Source organism: Oryx dammah, unplaced genomic scaffold (genome assembly GCF_014754425.2).
Source record: "Oryx dammah isolate SB20612 unplaced genomic scaffold, SCBI_Odam_1.1 HiC_scaffold_2, whole genome shotgun sequence".
Lineage (NCBI taxonomy): Eukaryota > Metazoa > Chordata > Mammalia > Artiodactyla > Bovidae > Oryx > Oryx dammah.
In genome coordinates this window covers 179452471-179469684 of record NW_024070186.1, presented here as the reverse complement: position 1 = coordinate 179469684, position 17214 = coordinate 179452471, and the positions used below count along the sequence as shown (strand labels likewise).

At 36.0% G+C, this 17214-nt stretch overlaps 1 protein-coding gene across 9 annotated transcripts in view; it reads right to left on the bottom strand.

The window, feature by feature from the left end:
* TNRC6A (trinucleotide repeat containing adaptor 6A) overlaps nucleotides 1–17214 on the bottom strand; it is a 224131-nt gene that overhangs the window by 49216 nt on the left and 157701 nt on the right. For all 9 annotated transcript variants that reach the window (XR_005724132.1, XM_040257979.1, XM_040257970.1 and 6 more), the window contains one exon: nucleotides 15185–15206. Coding sequence is in view for 8 of the 9 variants with exons in the window: in XM_040257979.1 (XP_040113913.1) it covers nucleotides 15185–15206 (22 nt within the window). In the remaining variant the exon portion in view is untranslated. The remainder of the gene's footprint in view (nucleotides 1–15184; nucleotides 15207–17214) is intronic.

Genomic DNA, 17214 nt, shown 5'->3' with positions numbered 1-17214 from the left:
AATACAGATGATATTCCTGGACTACAATGTAATCACACCGGAAAAACTAGCAACTAAAACTGTCTTATTCAAATAAATCTTGAGTTAAAGAGGAAATAAATACCAGGACTCTAGAGCTATTAAAAAAAAAAAATCATGAGAACAATACACACAATAAATTTTAAGACATGACTAAAGCAGGGAATGAGAATGTGAAGAAACCAACTCAAGTTAAAAATCCAACAAAAGAGGTAAGACATCAGTAACGATAAAAAGAGAAACCAATGACTTTAAACGTGAATCGATAAGCAAATAAAGATTCAAATATACGACACAAATATTTTTAAAAGACTATAAACAATATATGCTATAATTTTATATTTTGATCTGAAATATTTTACACTGTTGATTCAATAAGTTTTTTGAAATGCAAAACAGTGAACCAATAAATCCAAGGCATGATTCTAAGAGAGAAGTAAACAACCAGTTAACCTAATTTTTTAAAAATGTAAAAAATGAGATGATTTCTAAAATTAAGATATTTCTTTAGGCTCAACTTATAAGTAATTAGAAAAACTGGAGGAAGTAATTATTTACCACAAGATTCCAGAAGACGCAGAAAAGATAGACTAATTAGCACAAAAGAAATGAAGAAATTATTAAATCATTCATCAGGATCAGCTAGTTTGATCAAAACTACCATGCATACTTCATTTTTAAAAAAAAGCTAGCACACTGTTAACAAAACATATCTCTAAATCAAATGCTATTCAAATTGCTGTAGGGCACAGCATAAGATTGAATACCAACATTAACACTATTACTAATACCTCAGACAAAATTTTAGTAATCCCAAACAATGGGGGAAATAAAAGAAGAAATATAAATAGTACTGGGGGAAAAAACACATAACTTCATATATAGAGAGTCTGTAAAGACAAGATACTATGTGTAATATAGTCCAATAAAGCAGAAAACCCAGCTAATGGCTTGGCAAACCTTTTCTGTAGAGAGCCAGATAGTAAACATTTTAGGCTTTCCAGGCCATACAGTCTCTGTTACAACTACTCAACTCGCTGCTGTAGCACAAAAAACAGCTACAGACAGCACGTAAATGAATGGATATGATTGTGTGCCAACAAAACTTCACATAAAGAAGCAGGCAGTGGGCCAGATTTGGCCTGCAGGATATAGTTTTCCAGTCTCTGCTCTACAAAATAGTTTCCCAAAATGAGCTCAGAGGATTAGAAGATCCTATGGTATAGTAACGGTAGAGGACATTAAAAGATCCTGCAAGATTTACCTCTCTAAAAAGCACCTGGTCCAGATGACTTCACAGGGAGTGTGTGTGTGTAAATAAAGCCCTCAAGAAACATGTATCTATCCTACATAAACTGTTACAGAACAAAGAAGTAAGTACAGGTTCAAAAGACTGGCTGAAAAAAAAAAAAAAAAAAAAAAAGACTGGCTGGATTCACATTTTGGCTCTGTAACTTGGTAGCCACATGACCATGGGCAAGGTATCTATTCCCTTTGTACCTTTTCTTCATCTGTAAAATAAAGTTAAATACTAATACCTATACCTTTAGGGTTTTGTGAGGCTTTAACACAATAATGGATGTAATGAATTATTAATAAAAACTATATCTGGCACATGGTTAGTATTCAATAAGCATTAGTGATTACTATTACCATTTAGGTTAAAAAGGTAGATGAACCCCAAGTTTCTGGCCTGGAATTTGAGTAGAGAGTGGTACCATTTAGAAAGATACGAAATAGAGAAAAAATTAAATCTGGGAAGTCTGTGTGAAAGAACGAGTTTAATTAGTTTTTGTTGTTGTTGTTAGGTTTATTACTATAGGACAGCCATTCTTGAACTTTTTGGTTCAAGATCCCTTTACAATTTTAAAAATATGGAACACCAAAAACCTTTCATTTATGTGGATTACACCTACAGATATTTACCATGCTAGAAAATTAAAGAAATTTTAAAAATATTTATTAAATCATTAGGAAAATCCTTTATATATTAAAAGTTCTTTTTAAAAAACATAACTATTTTCCAAAAAAAGAAAAGAAAAGCATGCATTGTTTTATATTTTTGCAAATCCCTTTAACATCTGGTTTAACAGAAGGCAGGTGGATTCTCACAGCCACTTCTGCATCCAATTGGTCCTGATTTGCACATTGTGTACCCTTTAGGAAACTTCACTATACCCTCATGAGAGAATAAGTGAACCAGACAAATAAAGTCTTTCTATTATAATGGAAACAGTTTTAATCTTGTGGGTCTCAAGAGAGCTTCAGGGAGCCTCTCATGTGGCCTCAGGTAAACTATGAAAACCATTGCTACAGGAATGCTAAGTGATTGGGAGCAAGATGGTTCTAGAATTTAGCACAAGTTTGAACTTTTTAAAAATATGGGTTTAGCATTCAACATACAGGTAGAAAAAGAAGCTATGAAGCTGTAAAATAAGAAATGGCAAGACTTAGAAAGAATAGGTTAGACTCATCAATTCAATCATGCAAAAACCCAACTAGTCTCCTTAAGTGTTGATCCCACCCTACCCTCTTTTCCCAAACCTCTGCCCTATGTTATCCATATTTTTAAAGTGCTCTCAGAATTAATGCAAAGTCTTTAACACAGCCCCTGTTTAACACTTGTCCAGATTCATAACCCTGCTACATCCACATACATCTCCTCTTCTGCATCAAATGTCTATGGTTTTCCAAAAGGTATCATGCTCTTTTATGACATTCCTTTCTTCAAAATATTTCTGTCCACCACCTTTCCTAGGAAACAACCAATCACCCCCCGACTTCTCCCTCTCCCAGACTCAGCTAATATTAGAAGTATATTATGACAATGCCCCTCCCCCACTCCCACAAAACTCTGGGGCATCTCTTACACTGCAACGTGCTCTTTAAGTGCAGGTTTCTTATCTTTTCTTCCTGTCTCCACTGGTGTTCCCAGAACCAAACATAGCAAATGGTCAAGAACTACTGGTTGAACAACAACTTATGAACCGTCAGCATATACGAGATGACTGAATCCAAAAAACAATGCAGAATGGTACGAGGATGAAACACTGCAACACCAACGTTCAAGAGGTGGGATAATCAGGAACCAATGAAGGACAAAGGATGATCAAGAGAAGCAGAAAGAGTAAGGACAGTGACAGTCACTGCGTAAGTACGCAGTGGTCACAAACGCCTGCTCTAAAAGAAATCCAGAGCCAACATCCAGAAAACAAGACAAGTTTAGTCAATATGCTTGTTAATGTGGAAAAGACACGCTAATTAGCCCTAACATTATATTACCCATAATATCAGAAAAGTATTCTGAAGAAATTTCATTCAGCTAGTATACAACATGTTCCCTGCAATTTTTCACTTTTACTTTTTTTTGGGCCATACCATGACCCAATTTGTCTTTTGCAGTTTAAAGGAGATAAGCAAAATCTGAATTGGCCCAGAAATAAACAAGCATTTTAATTTTTGAAAATGGAAAAATTACTCAAGAAAGAATTTAAATCCACATCTTCCTGCACTGTATTCCATATCAAGACTCTGTGAAACAGTATCACAATTATTATTAACTTTTGTTTTCTACTTTTATCCTAATTTTCTGGCATTTCTTAATGTAAAAACATCATTTCATTCTGTAAACCTTAAACTGTTGCTAAAAAAAAATCTATTAATTGGAAAAAAAGAAAAACCCACAGCATTAGTCTTACATTCAAATAAAAAAACCAATAAAAAACAATTTAATATCCAAAGTTCTAAATATACCAAGCTCTAAATTTGTAAAAACAAGTTGTTATGTTCTCTTATTCCTTAATGATTGAAATTATCTTATATGAATATTTGCTTCTTTAAAATAACATTTAAAAAATTTGTTAACATTTTAATACATTTCAGAAAAAAATTAAAATGAACTTTTCTTCAGCTATCTACAAATTTAAAGAACAGTTTAAATACAAACCAGCCATCAATCACCTTGTATTACTACTGAACTCCCCAAAACATCAATTAATACATCTTAATACCTCAAGATGTTCCTTTATTATCCTCTTGAAGTTTACAAATCAGCTTTGCATAATAGTTTTCCTATTGGCTACCCTGCAAATTTTCTAAAAGTACAAGCATAAATGATAACCATAGTATACAGACTGCCATTTTAAGACATGGTTTCACTTTAACAGAAAGAAGTATTAAATGGATGTCTGGAAAATAAAAAAACACATACAGATTTGCATTTGAATTATTTAAAGGACTAAAATAGTTAAAATTACTAAGCATCTATAAAATATAAAGTGTTTGGGCAAACTTACATTAACCTAGAATTACTATTTCCAATCTCAGTATGTATCATTATATGGGAAAAACAAAAGTCAACCTCTTTGAAGGGAAGATGGCATGTACCAATGAAAGCTGGTCAGTTAGAAAACAAAATTGTTCAAATATTTTAAAAACGTTTGTGTCATCTATAGATTAACAGTCCTTAAAACCTTTATTACAGGGAATTATTTTATGCTCTTAAGAGTCACAAAATAAAATACCTTTGGGAAGAAAAGTTAACATGTAACAAACTAGTATATTTAAACTTTACTGTTTATCAGGCAATACCATGTATAGTATTTATCTTTCTCCCTTATTATTAATGTTTCTAATATGTAACTATAATATCTTTAAGCCTAAATTCTCAAATTAATTATTCTAGTTGTTGTACTAAAATAATAAGGTAGCTTCCAATAACATTTACTTTAAAGAATCTGCCTCACATTCAAAGGAAGTGAAAACAAGTATGGGCAATAAAATAAAAAATCAATTATTTCAGCTTTCCTGATGAATAACAGCAACATTATCCATTTGCAGTCAAAAGTTTCACAAAGCACAAACCTGATAAAAACTTCATAGCAGATTAGAAAATTCTGTTTATCAAGAAATTCCAAAGATAGGTGTTTCCAACTTTTGTTGCTTCCCCACTCTGCAGCTTTCAGAAGAAAATGGAGGAAAGGCATAATGTCATTTTTACCGCTACAGAAATAATGCTTGCCAACTATCCCTATATATGAGGCCCAATAACTTGAATTCCATCTTCTTATATTTTAAGTGTGAGGGGGGAAGGGAAAGAAACAGCTAGCTGAAAATGTGAAGAGCAATTCTATTCAATTATAATAAGCTTATAAATCAAATTTATTAAAAATATAGCCAAACACTGTACTACTATACAAATCATTTCTGCTATCATTAATAAGCATACTGGATGATTTAACAATACTGATTATACTTCCCCTGTATAATACATATTCTTTGTCCTTTACTAACCTGTCAGTTTTAGAATGCTGAAAGGCACAGAGGAAGAACTCTGGCTTTTCAGTTGATACACAAAGATGCAGTGCTAAAATCTTCATTGTGGATAAATGGCTGCAGTTTTAAGTGCCAGGTGGCTCAGACGGTATAGCGTCTGTCTACGGTGCGGGAGACTCGGGTTCGATCCCTGGGTTGGGAAGATCCCTCGGAGAAGGGAATGGCAACCCACTCCAGTACTATTGCCTGGAAAATCCCATGGACAGAGGAGCCTGGTAGGCTACAGTCCATGGGGTCGCAAAGAGTCGGACACAACCGAGCGACTTCACGTTCACGTTCAGCCAGTCTCCAAGATAGCTAAATGCTTGTCAATCCATTAACTTCTGCTAATCCTTAACAAGTTGAACTGAATGGCCATTTGAGAACTTGAAAAATAAGACTTAAAAACTAATGTTAAACATAATAAATTATATTTATATTTTATACAGGTACAAGCAAATCTTATTTTTCTTTTTTTGCCACGTGGGATCTTAGTTCCCCGACCAGGGGTCGAACCCTTGTCCCCTACATTGGGAGTGTGGAGCCTTAACCGCTGGACCACAAGAAGGTCCCAAATCTTAGCATTTGTTTAAAGGTTCCTCAGAAAAAATACCAAACAGCAAGATATAAACAATCACTTCAAAATTAGATCCCAAATTTAAAACAAACATGAAATTGAACTCACTTAGGTGTTTTTTTCTTTTTTTGGCCATGCCAAGGGGCGTGTGGTATCTTAGCTCCTCAAACAGGGCTCAAATCCATGCCCCCTGAAGTGCAAACGGAGTCCTAACCACTAGATCACCAGGGAATGCCTGAATTCCCTTAGTTTTCATTCATTTCAAAATCCCAGAGCAATCAAAAATCTTCCTGGTCTTAGCTCTGCTGCTTCAAAGAACTCTCATCTTCCTACCTCAAATCTCCCATCTTAAATTAGCAACACAAAGAGAAACAGAACTGATTTGTCCTTCTGCAATCCTCTAGGTTTTGATGACTGAATAAATTATTCTGCCAAGCTTCATTAATGAATTTCTGGATGAAATCACCCTATTAACAAATTCTGTTCTTCAGCAAAACACCAAAGGAAGGTACAGCTGTTCTAAAGTACAGATCTTTAAGAGCTAGAGAATACCCACCCAACATTCACAATATGGTAGTCCCAAGATCTGTGGTTAATCTTTCCATCAAATCTTGCCCGAATGTGTGAGATACAGAGAAGTGGGAAGATGAAAGATTTATTTTTCAGGCAGAGGCTCATGCTTAAAAAAGAAAAAAAATTGCCTACAGTATTTTTTTTACAAAGGGAACTCTACTCAATATTCAGTAATAACCTAAATGAGAAAAGAATCTGAAAGAGAATGGATATAAATAATACATGCAACTGATTCACTTTGCTGTACACCTGAAACTAACACAACACTAAATCAACTATACTCCAATACAAAATAAAAATTTAAGAAAGGTTGACTGCCCTCGAGTCTCTTCTTCATAACTAACAATTCTAGAAGTGACCCCCAAATTTAATTAAAAGTGCTATGGGGAATGGGGAGATGTGTTTAAAAACAAAAAACACACAAACCAAACCAAACCAAACCAAAACCAGGTTCTTCAAGCCTCACAGATTCACTAAATCAGAACCTGCATTTAAAAAAATGTATCACCTGGTTCCCATGTCTGAGTAAACTTGGACATCCATTCTACTAGATACTGTAGCAACATTTACAGAACTTTTGACTTCCGTTTGTGTCTCCAAAGGGTAAAAATAAAGGGTAATACCTAAAAACTCAATTAGAAGTCAGTAACAGGAACAACGGAAGTCTCAATCATACGGAAAAAAAAAAAAGTTTACCTTCCGAATGGGAGAAAATAATAGCAAATGAAGAAGAAGAAAAAAAAAAAAAAAAGTTCACAAAATTTGTATAGCAGTGGAGCTGTCATAATCACTGAAGATACAAACTATTTAAGAAATACGGGATGGAGAAATGATTTTTTTTAATTAGAAAAAACACTCCCACATATATAAAAATGAAGTTCAGAAAAATTAAGCAGGTAATACTATACAATGCTGTTGTTTTTAAACACACATAAGCCCTCGGGGGTCTGACGTTTAGGTATTTCTCCCTGGAATCTCATCCTCAGAACAACCTAAAACATATGATACAGTCCATAATTTTAGAATTTTTTTCATCAAATCCATCAAATGGAATGTTAATGAGCTTATTATACAGAGAGCTCACGTAAATAGAAAACAAAAACTCTTAGCTCAAAAAGTAAATGGGTAGAGAAGAATGGATAATTTTTTAGAGCAAAAAAGTACAAATAATAACATATAACACTCCATTTTACCAATAAACAAATTGATTTATATTTAAATCAAAGCAATAAAATACCAATTTTAGCCTGACAAACTTATAAAGATCATATTATCCCACCCTCATATTCCTTGCACTATTGCAGAAACACTACTGTGATTCACCCATGTTGGGCTGGGTTCTCCTTTAATGAGAGGAAAAAGCAAGTCATCGTCTGGGTGAGGAGGAACTCTGAAACGACTGGGGAAACTACTAGCATGATGTTTCAAGGGACTCAAAGGTTGCTACGATACTGCAAAACCATAGCTGTGAAGTTAAAACTTACCAAGTATCAGCTGGATATCATGCAATTTAATATCCCTTCATCCTCACATGATTCTACACATTTGAATTATTACCTCAATTTTACCAGTAAGGCAACTAAAGCTCAGAAGAAGGCTGCCCATGATTAAACATCTAGTAAATGGTGGAGCTAAAATTTAAAACCAAATCTGACCTCCAAACCAATGTTCCTTTCGGTACACATTTTCATCTTAAAAGCTACAGATCAAAAATTTCTAACCAGTGCTTATATTAATAATAAGTTATCTATTCCATACGCAGCATAAACTACCCTCCAGGTCCTGTGATTTATGTTCCATATATCATTTCATTCCCACATTAAGTAGCCTAGATAATCTCCTTTTAACAGAGTCAAACCCAAGTTTAGAGGTTACAGTACTTGGCTCAAGGTCACAGAGATAAGAACTACAAAGGCAGGATTCAAATCAAAGTTTATCTGACTCAGAAGAATGGACTTTTAACCACTATGCTTGGTCTATGCAAAAATCCCAAGATTGCCTTATTAGACTACCTTATTTGCTTCCTGCAAAATGCTGCCTTCAAGGATCGTTTCATCAGGTGCACTCTCACTAAGGCTACTGGCACTGAGAGCGAGCTCTTAGTGTGCGTTCAGAAGCTCAGCTACTATTTTTATTAAAGGTGCTCTGTCGCTAAGTCGTGTCCAGCTCTTTGCAACCCCACGGATTGTAGCCAGCAAGGCTCCTCTGATGGGATCTCCCAGGTAAGAATACTGGAGTGGGTTGCCATTTCCTCCTCCAGGGAATTTTCCCTACCCAGGGATCGGACCTGTGTCTCCTGCACTGGCAAATGGAGTCTTTACCACTGAACTACCATATACAGTGAAATTATCATATATAATGTGTTTCTTCCTAGTCTGGAGTTTTCCCTTATAAAGTTAGTATAAACTGATTAAGCTACTCTTGCTAATCCATCCCAATTTCTACTCCAAAATTTAAACAAGATTCCTCATTCGTTTTCTTTGAAACTGAAGACCTAATTGTTGCCCAGGCTCAGGGCTCAGGATACAAACCCAGGATGCTCCCACCAGCCACCAACAATTATAGGCTCAACAGTCTCTGAATCTCGTTTCTAACAAGAGTTTACCTTGTTAACTACATTAATCTTCACTTTTCTCATGTTCATTTTGTCTCCTTTGTCCTGCTCCAGTCTCATCAGACATCCAATCAGTTCTACTTATTTTAATAATTTATTATTTATAAGCAAACACATCTACATTTTCTAGAAATAAAATGGTTCTTTCCTAAAAAAAAAAAAAAAATGTGTGTGGGGAGGTTCTTAGCATTCTTTATAACCTCTTGAGTACATAAATTTAGATTTACATGTATAAATCTATATAAATCATTTTCTTTCTTAATAGGAGAAAAGGGAAAATTGTGACTGATATACCCCAAAATTAGTTGTTTTTATTGGCTCCCATGAAGTAAAAGGCCATTTTTCCCACCTCCTGTTAGCGCACAGCTAACAAACCTTATCTGTTATACCACTCAAACACATTTTCATAGAAACACATTCACCATTAGTAAATTCTTAATCAGTAAGAACCTCTGCTTCCTCAAAGAGGTCAGCACCCATTTGCCTTCAAAATTTCTCATAAAGCCAAAGTACTATCATGGCCCATCTGGAATTAGAACTTGGTCTTCCAAATATTACCTAATGCCTACCTGTAGGACAAAAGTCGTATCTGTACTATGCGCACTGTGGAGAAAAACACTGAACTGAGCCCCGATTCTAAAAGGAGACCTCACAACCTGTGGGGCAGAGACAGGTGACACAGACGTTGCAGTCAGACTCTCTGGGGCTGTCATCTTCAGCCAAGAGCAGCTTCTTCTGTCTACAAAAGCTCCACAAGCGTCATTTTCTACATGTGCCATTATGTGAACAAAGTCAGGCAACGTGCTTGAGTCACAAACTCTCTGGGCCTCAGTTTTCTCTTCTGAAAATCTATGCAGTACAGTGACCTTTTATCAAGCCACCAAAGTTCCTGAATTTCATCATCGTAGGAAGCTTTGCGATTAAGAAACTTAGGATTTTACGGGGAAAACGGAGTGCTAAGCTGAGATCACAGGTAAATACATTTACCTTTACTGGAGTAAAACATGGGTGGCAAAGAGTTGGACATGACTGAGCGAATGAACTGAACTGAACTGAAAGTAAAACAAGGATGAGAATGGTAACACAGTGGGAACAGGGACTTGGGAGTTCGTTTCATTCATGCACAACAGTGACAGTGCGTGAAGCAGGGTGGCCCCACAATAAATATTTCACGAACGTTAAAAATTCTTGAAAAGCCAACTACCTCACATATCACAAAGCTGTCAAAACCCTTCTAATCAAAAAAAATATGCTGGTAATACAGTTTTTGTTTCTTTCTTTATGCTCAAGTGGGAAATACCATATACACAGGGGAATATGTATATACATATACTTTCGTATACTATTAAAAGACCTTTCTGTAATATTTTTAAAAGACGCATTGCTTTAGCTCATTTGTTGCATATTATTAACGCATGGGCAATGGTGTAGCTCTCCTGTTTTGTCTTCCATGTAACCAACCACAAGGAAGTTTTCAAAGAAAACAAAGCCACAGACACCAGTAGGGTTAGTAGTCCAATCCTTACTCAGACGTTAATCAGCTGCATAACCAACAGGCAAGTTACTTAAACTTCCTTAGTCTTGATTTTATCTGTAAATAGTGATAATGCTATCCACTCTCCTAAGGCTATTGAAATTATTACATGCAGGCTTATACTGCACTAGTACACACTGAGAAAGCCCCCTTTCCATATTAGTTTTTAAATATCCAGTGCGTGAAGTCTCATGGTTCCCAGCCTGCTGTTCTGGTCCCTTCCCTGGGTCCCACATGTTTCCCAAAATTCAAAAGCTAAGAGCTGGTTTTACTCTTAGCAACATCAAGCTTTTAGGCCTGCTGCAGTACAGTGCTCTGCATCACAGCCCATTCACTATTAGTGATTAAATATTGAGACTCTCACCTTGATAAAATGAAGTCAATGTAAAGCACAGTGCATGCTGCACAGTAAGTGCTCAGAGTTAACTATCTTGATGTCTCCAATAGGAGGTGACATGCAGCTGATTTTTAACAGCTCTTGAGCATTTCGATCACACCCTAGATCAATGGATTTAAGGAATGAAATTGTGTTTGACAGAAAAACAGGAAAGACTAGAACTGAATACAAATAATGGTTTCTAATTGTGGCAGAAACAAAAATGTTTTAAATGTTGATTTACTTCTCATCAGTTTAAATTAATCCAGAAAGAGAACAGCAGTAATAAACTATGCTTCCCTATGTGGTCATCAGAAAACAAAAAATCTATACCAACTTTTCTCTGTTCCTGCTTCCATCTGAAAGCTCCCCTTATCTCCTTTAGGAGCACTAGGGATTACCATTCTCTATAATTAGCTTGCTTATGAAACCAACTGAAGAAAGCCCTGGCATGATAATATACAGACAGACAGAAAAATAACTATCAGCTGACAAAAATTAACAGTGCTTATTCTTTTGTAAGGAACGTACAATCCTTCATATGCTTCCAAAACAAGCCAGTGTCAAAGCTGGAAAGTTTTTTTTAAACGACCTTTATTCTTCAGAGAGTTCCCAATCACTTCTTCCTTGCCTTTACAGTGTATAGGGCCCCAAGATATTCATCCATTCCTATATCGCACCATAATTTTTTCAGCCCTTCATTTCCCTGCTGTTTCAAAGAGATACTCAAATACATACTTTAAAAAGGAACCTCAAATATTCAAACATTCCAATACTTATGCTCCTCACAGTTTTTCAAAGTTCAAGTCACAAGAATAAAATTTTCAAAAATTTCATTATGTCACTCGTAAGAGTCCACACTTCTATGAGATGAACCATGAGTTCACTGCACCAAGAAATAAACACCATATTGTTTTCATATAACAAAGCTGGTCAAGAACTGAATTCGTGACACCTTACAAAAATCCAGCTTTTATACAGTTTCACCACTGAATGATAGCAACACTGGTAGGTGTTGTTTAATTGGGAATGGCAGTAGCCTTAGAAAAAGAAATAGCTCATTAAGGCAGACTTCTAAAGAAGTGCCGGGCTTAATCAGTTATGCTCAGTCTGAGCACTAAAATCTTGACTCTAACAACAAACAAGGAGGCTCTAGAGCTATGTGGTCCAATAAAATTTTAAATTCAGTTCCTCGGCAGCATTAGCTACATTTCAAGTACTTAAAAGCCACATGTAACTAAACTTGGGCTTTATACAGACTCTATAATACAAAAAGACAAAAATGATGCTGACAGTATAAACTATAATCTTGAATTAAGGTGAATTCTCCTGAGGTTTAACTGTTGGCAATCAATTAAAAATTTAAAGGATATCAATAAAAACAACTGTGTGGAGACCACAGGAGATCAGGGAGAAATGACAGCTAAACAAATTATTTTGCACTGGGTTGTAGAACAGAAAAGTTAATAGAAGAAATGGTAAAATCGAAATACAGTCTGGAGTTCAGTAATACCAATCAACATATGTCAGTTTCTTAGTTTTGACAAAAGTACCACAGAAATGTAAGATGCCAATAATGGGGAACTGGGTGAGGTCTATATGGGAACTCTCTGTACTATTTTTTCAACTTTTCAGTAAATCATAAATTATTCCAAAATTAAGCTTAGCAAAAATCAACTGTATGAGCCAAACCCATATTACAAGACTTCAATTTGTAATCTAATCACTGCAAACCCCAAACCATAAACACCATACAGATATTATACACACCACGAAAATAGATACACTTTCATGAATCAGAGTAAGTGTGACCAAGTATGAAAGGAGCTGCCATCCAAAGAAGATAAAGTGAGTAAAACAGTGGGCAAAACAACAAAGTATTTTGAAGTGACCTTCATACACTCAGCTTAACATTTTCAGAACTGTGGAAAAAAATTCTTTTAAAAAAGATTCAAATATGTTCATGTTTCATGTATGGTAGTACATGTAAAAGCAATGACTTCTGTTTGGAACAGCAGCCACTCAAAGATCATGCTTAAAGAAACAAAAAATATCCATGGACCAGTCAAAAACCTAAGGTTAGAATATAACTTTGTGCCCCGAGTTTAATACATGTCACAACATCTTAAGAAATCAGAAAGGGAAGGATCAATGGCAGTTGGAAGGATCCATCAGAAAATAAGTTCTGAGAGGTTTAGAAAAGCTGAAAGGCATCCTTGGCTGAGAAATGGGATCAAAAAGAAACAGAAACAGGAATGAACATAAAAAGATAAGAAGGATCTGAAAAATATGAAGGAGTGATGGGAAACAAGCTGGTTAGATTGTGGGAGGTCGGATTAAAGAGGGCCTTGTAAGTCAATCAGGAGTTTGGTTTTGAAGCAAAATAACAAACACAACTCAACATTCCTATCCAAGGGAGTGGTGCAAGAAAAGTGGAATTTTAAGAAAACTAATTTGGTCATGTTCCTACTAAAAAAAAACAAAAAAAAATTTTTTTTTTTTCTTGTGGCCACACTGTGAGGCTTGTGAGAGCTTAGTTCTCTGACCAAGGGTGGAACCCGTGGCCCCTGCAGTGGAAGCATAAGAGTCCTATCCACTGGGCTGCCCGGGAATTCCCCATGTTAATTCATTAATTTGGCAATGCTACTCCCTATATCATTCCACATCCCTGGAACTTTCTTAGGCATCAGGTTCAAGGCGACAACATCAGCTTCAGGTTCTCTTCTGCTCTCACCAGCTGCCAATGCTATCAGTTACATCTCACACATCTGTCACCCACCCCCTACCTCTACTGTCAAGACCTCAGTTCAAATCCCCATTACTATCTTTATACCTTCTCTTCCCTCTTTGGTGACACTAGACACAACTGACAAAGAAATAGTCCTAAAGCACAGCGTATGGCCATGACCTTTACATGTAAAAATCAGCACCAAGGCTTCCTGTTCCCTCCACCTCCGTGCCTATATTCTGCCGTCTCCTTTTAACATTCCTACACTCATTCTCTGAATATTCCCTCTTCTTGCTCACCTGCCTCCTCTGCCCAGTGTCTTCTGTTTGCACCATCTTTCAAATCCCTGCCCATATTTCAACCAAATTTTCCATGTAAGTGACTGATAGATTTACAAGAAGAATGAAAAAACAAATGATGATGTCACCCTCTTCTTAAGCTCTTCCTCCAGGAGCTCCTTTAGTACATTTAGCATATAAGGCCCTCTTTGGCCCCTACCAACCTCCTTCAGAAAAATCCTTTAACCTTGCCCACTTATCACTGGGTACTTAATGCTCTTAGAATACCACTAGTACACATTAACATCACATTAAATGTCTCTGTGTCTTCAATCACGCTGATCCCTCTGCCATTTCATTATTTTCCTTGACCGGCTATCTTTTAACACTCACAACCTCAAAAAAGGTCTTCGTTAACTGTTCCTGTTCCCTCTCAAATAACTGCATCTAAAAATGTGACCTTAACCAACACTTTACCTCTAACAGAAACAGGCAGTTCTGACTGCAGATATCAGTCAAATGCAGAGATTATACTTTTGGTATAGCTTAAGTAAAAATTCACAATCTCTAGGCCAGTAAGTCCAGCATCAGACAGCTGTACACCTTTCACTAACTTCTGGGAGGGTGAAAAAATTCTGATTCAGGATCTGAAAGGAATCAGGTTCCTGTTTCCTCACCACCCTGAAGTCTTTCGCTTGGCATGTACTGGGGGCTGTTCAATCTGACCATAAGGCTAGCAATCTAATATTCTCAGTGGTAACATAGAATGGACGTCACTGTCTGCCTACAGGAAGGAGTCAGAGACAATAGTACACACAGAACAAGGAATCAAGTCCTAGAGGTAGCTCCAGACAGGACAACTTTCAGACGGAAGACTCAAGGAAAGGTACGTATGTTCAAACACTCAAATCAAGGGAGTATGTTAGGAAGTGGTGATTAAGGAGACAGTTGTAAGGTAGGTCTTGAGACGGTATTTTTAAAGTGGTAATATATACTACAATAAAGCATAAATCCCCAAAGGTGACTCCCAGCTGATGGCACTGTGGAAGTCTGCCCCCACCCCTCTGTTCCTTTCACGCTCTTCTCTCTCCCATCCTGGAGAGGAATAAAAATGCATATCAACAACCTTGCTTTAATGAAAAAAATAATAAAAAATAGCTTTAAACAACGTACCTTTGATTTTTTGTTCAGTGGCCTAAAATAAAAACAAACAAACAAAAAACAATGTAAATATGAAACTGAAAGAAATGGATTATGATAAAATGTTCATACATTACTATCACATAAGACATATACACTTTTATTAAATAAGGAATCCATCATTTTGATGAACGGCATAGGAAAAGATATGCAAAGAAAGCACGCTTTTCCCATAGATGTGCCCCATTGTCCCTGACACAATGTTTATTAATTTAAAAAAATTCTTGAAATGTTTTAGGCACAAAGTGGAGAAGACACCATTGTATGACAGTATATAATAAAAAATGGAACTGTACTTCTCTCATCATTTAGTTTTAAAATTATTTTTATATAACTGTCACCTTTACCTTTAATGGATCTACTGAATTCTGCATATGTTTAAAAGGCTTCAAATTTTCTTATTTCAAATGAAAAAGATAAATCATGTTTTCTGGAAGAAAAGCTGCATATAAGTTCTTTGGCTAAACTAGTAACAAATTTAGGCTGCTGCAGTTAAACATAGCTAACTTTTAGGTATTTTGGGGTGGGAAAATTTTGAAACATATTTGTCTCTTCTGACACATCTGACAATTCAATTCAAATGCCTGTGTTCTGAAGCTAAACTGCTATGGGCCCTGCTTCCCATGCCTGCCCTTACTCGCAGTGTGTCTGATACAACAAGGAGAGGGGCTTGAGCACAGCAGGACTGCCTGAAGGTGCCTGGCTCAAACTTCAAGGGCCTCGGTAAGAACTGATTACAAAGGCCACAAGTGAAAATCAACTTTTTGATTATGTCCAACTGCGTGGGAATCCTAAAAAAAAAAAAAGATACAAGGAGAGGCAGATAGGCAGGGAGGTGAGGGAAGACTGAATAATTGGTTACTGAATAATCGGGAATTGTTTCTAAATGAAGATAATAAGCCTTTTTATTAAACTGTCATAGGACAGGATAAATCATTTTGCTTAATCATAGTAAACTGTTGCCCAAAACACCATTTAAAAAATTATATCATTATGGAACTACATGGTAAAACACTGTATGGCAATTACTATAATAATGAAGCCAGACCAGACATGAACCTTTGCCAGAAAGGCAGAGAGTAAAACCCAAGCACTTAAATGCTTTACCAAGTTTAGAGCACTAGTAACAGGTAAAATAATGGAGGCCCATCTTTACTTTATATGGATTTAAAATTTAAAAGAAAAAAAAAAAATTGATGGAAGGACAGTGGCAAAAGACCAGTCAACTAGCTTGAACACTTAATTTATTTCTGGGAGAAATTGTTTTTAAAATCTGGCAGAAGAAACATAGAACTCAATACCTGAGTCCTTTCAAGTATTATAAATATCATGCCAAACAATAAGATAACATAATTTTCTGAAACAAAATCTACACAGAAATTATTCTGCACTGAAAATAGATTTCGTATGCTGTTTTGTGGGGATTTCTGTCTTTTTGTTTAACTCTCCTGGTTTCTTCCACGGTTTATTTCCAAAGGAAACTAGGCTACAGTACATAGAAACCATGACCATATTACTAAATCAAGACATACAGGATTGCTCTTCCAGGCCTTACAATGTAAAGGCTATCTACTATGCCAGCTCCTTTGGGGAAAAAATTCTCCACGTTGCTTGCAAACAGTGGTTAACCTCATTCAAGTATTGTGTCATCTACAGACAACAGCACCAAGGAGACCCTCAAAGGAGTCTGCCCATTGGAACTCCAACTAATACAGTGAAAGAATGTTAGTTACTAGAACCCAAGAGCTCCTGATGAGGAGCAAATGGAATGATTCAAACAGGTTTTTGTGCTGAGTTGGTCCAGAGACCCTGTATATTACACAAACTATTAAAAAGAGAATTTTCCAAGTGGGGGTCAGTGATTTTAAGAGTATTTGTCTGCAGTGCTCAAAATGGGGTGACTATCCCCAGGTGGTTACTGACCACTGAGATAGAGTGAGTGTGAGCATTTTTTAAAAAGGTAAATTATCCTGTTGATAGTATTTTATACTGATTACAAGTTA